Consider the following 9,582-nt stretch of genomic DNA (forward strand, 5'->3'; position numbering starts at 1 on the left):
GCCAAAAGTCTAGAGACCCGGGGCTGAGTCTCCACCCCACATCCGGAAACCTGGGAACACGTGTGACAGAAGAGAGCAGTAGAGCCGGGCGGTGGGGGCGCACACCTTTAGTCCTGGGGGCGGTGGGGGCGCACGCCTTTAGTCCTGGGGGCGGTGGGGGTGCACACCTTTAGTCCTGGGGGCGGTGGGGGCGCACACCTTTAGTCCTGGGGGCGGTGAGGGCGCACACCGTTAGTCCTGGGGGCGGTGGGGGCGCACACCGTTAGTCCTGGGGGCGGTGGGGGACCACACCTTTAATCCTGGGGGCGGTGGGGGCGCACACCTTTAGTCCTGGGGGCGGTGGGGGCGCACACCTTTAGTCCTGGGGGCGGTGGGGGAGCACACCTTTAGTCCTGGCACTCGGGAGGCAGAGGCAGGTGGATCAGTGAGTTCGAGGCCAGCCTGGTCCACAGAGTGAGTTCCAGTACAGCCAGGGTTGTTACATAGAAAAACCTTGTATCAAAACAAACAAACAAACAAAGACAGCAGGAGACTCATTTTTAAATGTTGAAACTTATAAGACACAGAAAGGACAACCATTGTGAAACCATTTGTCTTGGCAACAAGATCCTTAATACTTCATACATTGTATGCGCACGGCTGCCTTGCTGTGCAGTCTGAAGACCGGCACACGGCACAGGAAACATCTCACCGTGCCTTTGATCGGAGTATTCCTTACACTTTAGACAAGTTCGGTCCATCCTGGAAAGTAGAGCAAGCAGCTTACAGGTGGGCAGTCGGGCTCCTATGCACCACATAGTTCTTAGGGTACACGTGCTTACTCTTTGACAGGAGAGACACGTAGATTTCATAGAGATGCGAGCTGTGGATAGCTATTCGGTTAACTACTTTGCCTTCCTTCAAGATTTCTTCAGTCTTTTTGTCAGTAGACATTGGGTTTTCTAAGAAGTATGAGTCCTTCTTGTATAGCTCATCTCCTGGAAGATAGTAAAAAATTTATTTCCATAAAGCATTGTTTCACCAATCACCCCCAATATATTAATGACATAAATCAGTATTTTTGTATGTATTGCATGTTGGCGTTTAGTTGGTGTTGCTACTTTTAATTTGAATTTACTTGATTGCTAATCCATTGTACATATATTTGCATTTGCATACTACCTGACATGGGTCCTGGGAACCGAATCCAGATCCTCTGAGAGAACAGGAGCACAGCTTCAAACCACTGAGACTCTCACCCTGTTCCAGGTTTTTATTGCATTTGAGAGAGAGGGAAGGAGGGAGGTGTGTGTGTGCGCGCGCGCGCGCGCGCGTGTGTGTGTGTGTGTGTGTGTGTGTGTGTGTACTCGTGCATGTGTGCACATATGGACGTGTGTAGTCACACAGGTAAAGGTCAGAAACTACCCTGCAAGAGTTGGGTCTCTTCCTCCACCAAATGTATGTGAGTAGGTATAGGAAAGTAAGTCCTCACAGAGGCCAGAGGGCACCTTCAGGTGTCGCTCCTCCGGAACGTCCCACCTTTTGCTGCAGATGGGGTTTCTTATTAGCCTGGCACACCCCCAGTTAGCTCAGGCCAGCTGGCCCATGATCTGCCTTGCTCTGCCCACCAACCCGCCATTGCAGGGCTGGACTAACAGGCGCCGGGCTGTTTGCCCCGGTTCAGAGGATGCAAACTCACACCCACACACCTGCAGGGTCAACGTTCTACTGACTGCCAGCTCTCCAGCTCTCTTGGTTGGATTTTAATATCTTATGTCTACCCCCCCAAGACAAGTATTTCCTTTGGGCACATCATAATGGATGACTGTAAGTGTTTCAGTTGGGAACTATAATCTTTATCACATATTTCAGCAGCACTGGGAATGAAAACTGAGGCCTTGATGCAAACCAGGCAAGTACCCCACAAAGTCACATGCCCAACCACACTCAGGGTAAGTTTTAGACTACTTCATGACTCTCTTTAGCCTATTAAATATTAACATTAATGTTGGCCTTAGTAACACTTTTGATGTTTCAATATGGTGGGCCTGGTAATCTTGAGGTTAATCTATTTTTAGCTTATTTTAAAAATTCTCCTCTATTTACTTGTGTGTGTGTGTGTATACAGGTGTGGAGACCTGAAATTGACACTGAGGGTCTTTCTCAATCACTCTCCACCTTAGGTTTTATTTTTGTTTGTTTTGCTTTTTTTTTCTTTTGAGACAGAGTTTCTCTGTGTAACAGCCATGGCTGTCCCAGAACTCACTCTGTAGACCAGGCTGCTCTCGAATTCACAGAGATCCACCTGCCTCTGCCTCCCGAGTGCTGGGACTAAAGGCATGCGCTACCAATGCCCAGCTTTCCACCTTAGTTTTTGAGTCAGGGTTCAGGGAACCAAGGAGTTGGCCTGGCCTAGCTGTCCCATAGGTTTTTCAGGCTAGAGTCCATGGTTCCTTATATTAAACCTGCTAGGGGCTGGAGAAATGGCTCAGGGGTTAAGAACACCAAGTGCTCTTCCAGAGAACCCAAGTTCAGTCCCTACCGGTCACACTGCAGCTCGTTACATGTGTAACTCCAGTTCCAGAGGATTCGATGTCCTCTCCTGATCTCTGTAGATATTGGGCACACTGGTGCTGCACATACGTATGTGTAGGCAAACACTCATATACATAAGATAAGAGTAAATCTTTTTTTTTCCAAAGCTCCTAAACTGTCCCTCTCTAGAGCAAAAAACAAATTTCATCTGTATGATCGGGAACCAAAGAGGCAGGTATGAAATATGACCGGTCAAATAGTGCCTGCTACAACACTAACCAGTGTCTGCCAAAATTGTAACCCTCAACAAATTTCCTAATTCAAATAAGCTAACGGCTTACAGGTTGTCATTAACTGAAAATAAAACTGTAAAAGTGAAGGCCGGGCATTGGTGGCGCTTGCCTTTAATCCCAGCACTCGGGAAGCAGAGGCAGGCAGATCTTTGTGAGTTCGAGGCCAGCCTGGTCTATAGAGCGAGTGCCAGGACAGACTCCAAAGCCACACAGAGAAACCCTGTCTTGAAAAAACAAAACAAAACAAAATGTAAAAAGTGAGATAATACATGAGAAAAGAATTTTGTCTGTGCCTAGGAAATATATATCTACAAGTTTATAAATTCAGAATCCCTAGTTATAATAAACACAGTGGCATACCCGTGATCCCAGCACAGGGTGATGAAGGCAGGAGGATTATAAGTTTGAGGCTAGCCTGGGGTACACAGGAAGTGCTACGCCAGCCTGAGATCTGCATTTAGACCTTGTGTCAAAAACAAGTAAGAACAAACATTATGTGTCCTAGGGTTAGCTTTAATTATCAAAACCATACATCCTCAGTCACCCGAGGAAGAGTCTTAACTGAAGGACTTCCCAGACCGTATTGGCCTGTGGAAGGACAGTCATGAATGTCACTGATTGAATGTCACTGATGTTGTGGGTAGTGCCACTCCCTAGTCAGGGAGCCCCAAATTGAATATCCCAGCTATCTAAGCATAGTCCTTTGTGAACCAGCTAGCAAGCTGGATTCTCCACGGTTCCTGATGGACCTTGTGAAGCATGTTGGTTAGAAGCAGTGCTTTTGGTCAAGATATTTGTCCCAGGAACAGGATGAAACTAGAAAGATGTGCATTTTATAGCTCTGACCTTCTTTTAATTAATAATACGCCAGGCAGGGCAAAACCTCTTGTGGTTACAAGGTTCATGTCTGAGAGCCACACAGCTGAACTACAAAGAACATTAAAAACAAACAAACATCTCAATGTTTATTTTGTATTGGGCTGCATTCACAGCTATCAGGGGACACACGTGGCCACACCCACAGGCACAGGCTATAAAACAGGCTGTAACTCCTGCCTCTGCCAGCAGCCTGGGTGTACCAAATGTGAGCACTGGTCCCTCCCCGACTTACCTGGTAAAAGGCTGATGGTACCATCAGCGGTTAAAAGTACTATCGGCATCCATTTCTCAGTTATCTCTAACGGGTAACCAGAAGAAAATCTGTACAGAGCGGAGAGGGAGGCAAAAGTCTCAAGTCTTCTTATTTCATAGAACTGCGGCGGTGCCAGCCAGATTTCCTTGGACAGGAAACTCTCCGTTGCCTCTGATGGAGACAACCACTGTAGGAGATAAAAGAAGCAGCTTTGTGGGGCTTATTCCAGAACCAGCCAGGCCTTGCTAGATCTCTCAGACAGCGTGAGAACATTCAGAGGCCGGACACTGCCATGTCACCACTGTGCTGCTTAATCAGGAGGTTGAAGCAGGAAAATCGCTTGAGTCCAGGAGCCAAAGCCCTGCCTGGGCAGTATAGTGAGGTCCTGTCTCAGAAAGAAAGAATTGGGGGCTGGAGAGATGGCTCAGGGGTTAAAAGGCAGTTGTTGCTTTTCCAGAGGGCCACAGTTAAGTTCCCAGCACCACACGGGGCAGCTCAGGACCACCCGTGAAGTTCTAGGCCATTCAAACAAACATGAACCCCCTCTTCTGGCCTCCATGGTCATCTGCATGCACGTTAAAGGATGAAAATAATTAACAGCGACCAAATCACAATTGTTAAATAATATTTATTAAAAATATTAATAATTATTAAACACTAGTTAAAATGCTGATCATCGGTAAATAAAAAGATACTTTCAGCAACGAGAGCTAAACTCACGCACCGCATAACTTAATAAAATCTATTTCCAAACACTGGTAAATAAATAAATAAACGAATGAAGGGAGACCTACTACGCGTCTAGGGCTTCTGCCTAAAGCTGTTCACAGACTACAGAGCACCAAGGGATCCTAAGCAGCATCCAATTCTCATTGACTCGAGAGACACAGATCAGAATTTGGGAGGCTCACACGGGTGGTACTGGGTGAGCAGTGTGCCTGAGAAGGTCTACACAGACCTGAACTCTAAAACTCTACCACATTCTTACCTGTGCACAGACAGAGTAAAGACAGGATATTAGAAATGATGGCTACTTCTGAGCAAAGGGCAGCTACCAGGGAGGTTTCTGACTAAACTCTTCACGCTTCCCCGGAGGCAAGATTGTTTTCCAGTTTTCTCCAGCAGTGTATTCCCAAACAGTGGGAAAGCCTTAATTAAATGTAGGCAGCACCCGGGCACTGAAGTGGCCAGAGAAGGGGTCACATGATGGAATTGTAGCTATATTGGCTCCACAGTATACTGTGGCCACACCCAAGCCATTTAAAACATAATTAGAAGGATAAAGTCCACCTCTAATGACACAACTGCCTGCCAGGAGTTATAGTGCAACACTGTTTAAAAGAACAGAACAAAACCCAGCAATCAACAACTTAAGAGTGATACTAAGACTGGAGAGACTCAGAGGTCAAGAGCACTGATGGCTCTTCCAGAGGACCCGAGTTCAGTTCCCAGCAACCACATGGTGGCTCCCAACCATCTGTAATGAGATCTGGCGCCCTCTTCTGGTGTGCAGACATACATGGAGGCTGGATGTTCTATTCATAATAAATAAATAAATCTTAAAAAAAAAGTGATGCTAACATGTAACCAAAAACTCCAAGACAGGTCAAGCACAGGAAAATGTGGTGTGTAACACACACACACACAATCTTTTTAAAAAGCTGAATTTAAAAACAGACTCAAAGAGAAGCTCAAGGACAATTCTACTAAATCTCAGCAGGGTCAGCAGAAAGGAGAAGGAGACGAGAAAGACAGACATTTCATGATGTATGTAGTCACCTGGTAGACAGGGGCTGGGAAATAGCTTCAGGAAAAAAAAGAACGAGAAAGCCCGTGTCTGGGCAAGCACATCCAGGCTTTGGGCAGCATCTCGAAGGAAAAGAGAGATGCAAAGGGAATTTTCGAGCAATTCAAGAGAAGCAGGCATGCTCTGTAATGTTACCTCACGGGAACACTGTAAGCGTTTGTACCATGGGGCTCCTGGAAGGATTCTAGGTTGTGGCAAGCTGACAATTAAAGATATCACACTGCCTGACTCTTTTCTATCTCCTGTTCTCAGAAGTCCCATTGGTTCAAAGATGTAAGCAAAAATACCAACATAATAAGAAAAAGAGGGGAAAAATTAACTTTAGATTTGTATGTGTTTTGCCAGGCTCAGAGGCCAGAAGAGGGTATCAGATCCTCTAGAACGAGAGTTATAGGCTTCCAGAAATACCTCTCATTGCTGTTTTTTCATAGGAAGTGTCATTTTAAGTATAAACTTAAAAAGCTGCAATTGAGCCGGGCGGTGGTGGCGCACGCCTTTAATCCCAGCACTCGGGAGGCAGAGGCAGGCGGATCTCTGTGAGTTCGTGGCCGGGCTGGACTGATAGCCTCTGAAACAATACAGAGAAACCCTGTCTCGTAAAAACCAAAAAAAAAAAAAAAAAAAAAAAAAAAAGCTGCAATTGAGCCGCGTGTAGTCTTTAACCCTAGCACCTTGGAGATCGAGGCAAGTGGATCTCTGAATTTGAGGGCAACCTGGTCTGCAAAGTCAGGTCCAGGACAGCCAGGGTTACAGAGAAACTCTATCTCAAAACAACACACACACACACACACACACACACACACACAGCAAAAGATGCTGGAACAAGTCAAATGAGGCATCCGTGTCTGTAGCAGACCAAGTAGTCTAAAACACACGTGTAGCTGCCGCTACACACACAGACACACACAAAAAACACACACACACACAGAGGGAGGAGGCTAAAGAGACTCCACTGAGATCTGCGGAGGGGCCATCTTGCAGAGGACCTGGGTTCGGTCCCCACCACCCACTCAAAGGTGGCTCCAACTCCAGGTGACTCACGTACATCGGCGGGCACCCGCACCCACATACATGCACACTCCCCACTCAGACACACAATTTAAAGTAATTCTGTTTACTTACTTTTTTTTTTTGAAAAATATAGAAACATCTAAAACATGTGATGTAAAGGAAGAAGTTGCCTGAAAGTCTAACTGTGCCTCCTGGTGCTAGGGAGGAGGGGGAGGAGGAAGAGGAGGAGGAGGGGGAGGAGGAGGAAGTGGAGGAGGAGGAAGAGGAGGAGGAGGAGGAGGAGGAGTGGGAGGAGGAGGAGGAGGGAGAGAAAGGGAAGGGGGTGGGGGAGATTAAATGAGGAGAGAGGAGTCAGAAAAGGGAGAAGGATGTGTGTTGGGGGGAGAGGAGATGGTAAAAAGGAGAGAGAGAGAGACAGAAAGACAGAGAGAGACAGAGAGAAAGTTGGAGACGGAAAGAAATTACAGGGAGGAGCGGGCGTGGAGGGAGAGGGAGAGGGCACTGGGACTGACTGGTAAGTAAGCTCGTTTCTAATTTAAATATATAATAAAAATGTAAAAAAAAAAGAGAGAGAGAGAGAGAGATTACAGGGAGAAGAAGGAGGAAGGCTGATGGGGCCGTGACACGTTCTAAGAACCGAATGGTAACGCCCCCGAGAGCGTCCCGCCCCTGTCACGGCCCCGCCCCTCCATGTACCTTGTAGGCCACCGTCTCGGCCCCGTCGGGCTCCACGGGCGGCGCCTCGCGCAGGCAGCACAGGAGGAAGGCGGTGTCGAAGCGGGGGCCGCCGCCTCCTCCTCCTCCGCTGGGCCGGGCCGGGGTGAGCCAGCCGCCCCAGCTGCGCAGGGCCCAGATGTCGGGCGCGCAGTCGAGGCGCTCGCACAGCCGCAGGAAGCAGCGCGGGTCGCGGCGCACGCGCGAGCGCCAGGCGCCCAGCTCCGGCGGGGGCAGCAGGGGCGCCAGCGCCAGGCCGGGCTCCCCCGGGCCCGCACCAGCCGGCTCCGAGCCCCGCGGCCTCAGCAGCAGCACCCCGGCCTCCTCGAAGGTCTCGCGGACGGCGCAGATGCGCAGCGCCACGTCCTCGGGCAGCGCCCCCTCGGCGCCACCTCCGCCGCCCTGGCGCAGCCCCGGGAAGGAGGGCGGCGGAGGTGACGCCGGCGGGGGACCCAGGCCGAAGCGCGGCGGCGCGTACCGGGGCGCGAAGAGCCGCAGCCAGTCGGCCGAGCTGTCGGCGGGGTCCAGGGCGCCTCCCGGGAAGACGTGCGCGCCCGGGAGGAAGCGCTGGGTCCCGGCGCGCTGGAGAAGCAGCAGCCGGAAGCCGTCGGGCGGCTGAGGGGCGGTGGCGGTGGCGGTGGCGGCGGTGGCGGCGGGGCCCGGACCCGGGTGGCTCCAGCCCGCGGCCAGCACCACGGTGGCCGCCCGTCGCCACGCGCTCATGGCCGGTGGGGCCTCCAGGGTTCGTCCGTCCGTCCCCACCTCCCCTTTTTTATTTGGCGTGGCCGGGTCGCGCGCCGTGCTTCTGCCTGTCCCGAAGCCCCGATGGCTCTGTGGAGCCTCCTCCAGGCTCACACACACACACACCCGCCCCGGGCGGGCGTCTCTGCCCTGTGGGAGGAGGAGCCCGATCCCGGCGCCAAGGGCACCCCTTCCTAGAGTGACCCTGAGCTGAGCTTCAGCTTCCTGCAGGCTCGCCCGCCCAGAACTGCTGCTGCTGCGGCTGCAGCCACCTGCCGGAGCGGAGGGTGCGACACCGAAATCAAAGGATACTTGCATGCCCCCCCCCATTAAGATCCCGTGGCCCGGACTTTGTCCCCCTTAATGCTGATCATCTGGCATGTCGCCTGGAGGGTGTTGGGGGATGGAAAAGCAGAGTAGAGTTGCATGCCTTTTCACGGAAAGCAAAGGATAGTTGCATGCCTCCCCCAATTAAGCTCGCGTGGCCGGGATTTTGTCCCCGCTCTAACGATGGTCATCTGGCCTGTCGCCTGGAGGGTTATTGGAATGGAGGGTCCCAAGGACCCGCGGGTGTCTGCAAAACTCACAGTAAGGGAATGAGTAGGTCGGCCAGAATGCCACGTTAGGGAATTTGCTGCTGCACTTTGTGCTCTACTTCAGTTTCCGGGCGCTTGCTTTGTAAGCTCTGGGATTGAAGGTGTGCACTGCCACCATTATTTTTTAAAGTTGGCTTCTTGTTAACACCACGTCTGAAGATGCAGTTGCCTGTGTACTGTATGCTACTACATCTCCAGGGCACCTGAGGACCTGGGGGCTGCCGTCTTAGATGGTGCGATTAGTTGCCTTTTCGTGGGAGATGTTTAACCCTAGCCTTTCCCTCCTCTCCAGTTTCGAACTGCCTGAAAGACTTGCACTTCTAAGAACAGCATGATTATTATTATTATTATTATTATTATTATTATTATTATTATTATTATTATTATTGGAAACAGCTTGGTTCTGTCTCCATTTTTACAGTTCTTGCTCAGTCACCAACTCTCATGATTGCCATTCTAGTTGATCATGGGTTTATCAGTTGCAGGGCCGGGCTAGAAGAGGCTCAGCAGTCAAGTGCACTTGTTCTTGCAAGAGGGACCTGAGTTCAGGTCCCAGTAGTGTAACTCCAGTTCCAAAGGATCTTACGACCTTTTCCGGCCTCCCTGGGCACTGCAACCACACAATGCAGGAACTGAACAAATAAGTAAGAATAAGAAACTCCTTAAAAATTTTTTTCTTCGCTGGGCCGTGGTTGGCCTACATGGCTAGACACTGTCTCAGAAAACCCCACAGGCTAGTAATGGTAAAGATGGGACACCTGCCTAGTATGGCCA

General features: G+C 50.3%; 1 protein-coding gene across 1 annotated transcript; it reads right to left on the reverse strand.

Annotated features, from left to right (window-relative positions):
• Positions 1-524: 524 nt before the first annotated feature.
• Positions 525-8,428, reverse strand: Nudt19 (nudix hydrolase 19). Its single transcript, XM_040735493.1, has 3 exons — positions 7,454-8,428; positions 3,919-4,126; positions 525-977 (listed from the first exon to the last, which is right to left on the reverse strand). The coding sequence occupies exons 1-3, from the start codon at positions 8,192-8,194 to the stop codon at positions 763-765; spliced, it is 1,164 nt and encodes a 387-aa protein (XP_040591427.1). The 5' UTR covers positions 8,195-8,428; the 3' UTR covers positions 525-762.
• Between the last annotated feature and the right edge of the window lie 1,154 nt (positions 8,429-9,582).

The sequence above is a fragment of the Mesocricetus auratus genome, unplaced genomic scaffold (genome assembly GCF_017639785.1).
Source record: "Mesocricetus auratus isolate SY011 unplaced genomic scaffold, BCM_Maur_2.0 Super-Scaffold_100046, whole genome shotgun sequence".
Lineage (NCBI taxonomy): Eukaryota > Metazoa > Chordata > Mammalia > Rodentia > Cricetidae > Mesocricetus > Mesocricetus auratus.

What these genes read in the sequence shown, in the direction of transcription:
- Nudt19 (XM_040735493.1), bottom strand. Translation starts at nt 8,194, where the DNA reads ATGAGCGCGTGGCGACGGGCGGCCACCGTGGTGCTGGCCGCGGGCTGG. An exon ending in CCGAGACGGTGGCCTACAAG is followed by an intron (nt 4,127 to 7,453) that starts GTACATGGAGGG and finishes TATCTCCTACAG; the next exon opens with TGGTTGTCTCCATCAGAGGC. An exon ending in TACCATCAGCCTTTTACCAG is followed by an intron (nt 978 to 3,918) that starts GTAAGTCGGGGA and finishes ACTATCTTCCAG; the next exon opens with GAGATGAGCTATACAAGAAG.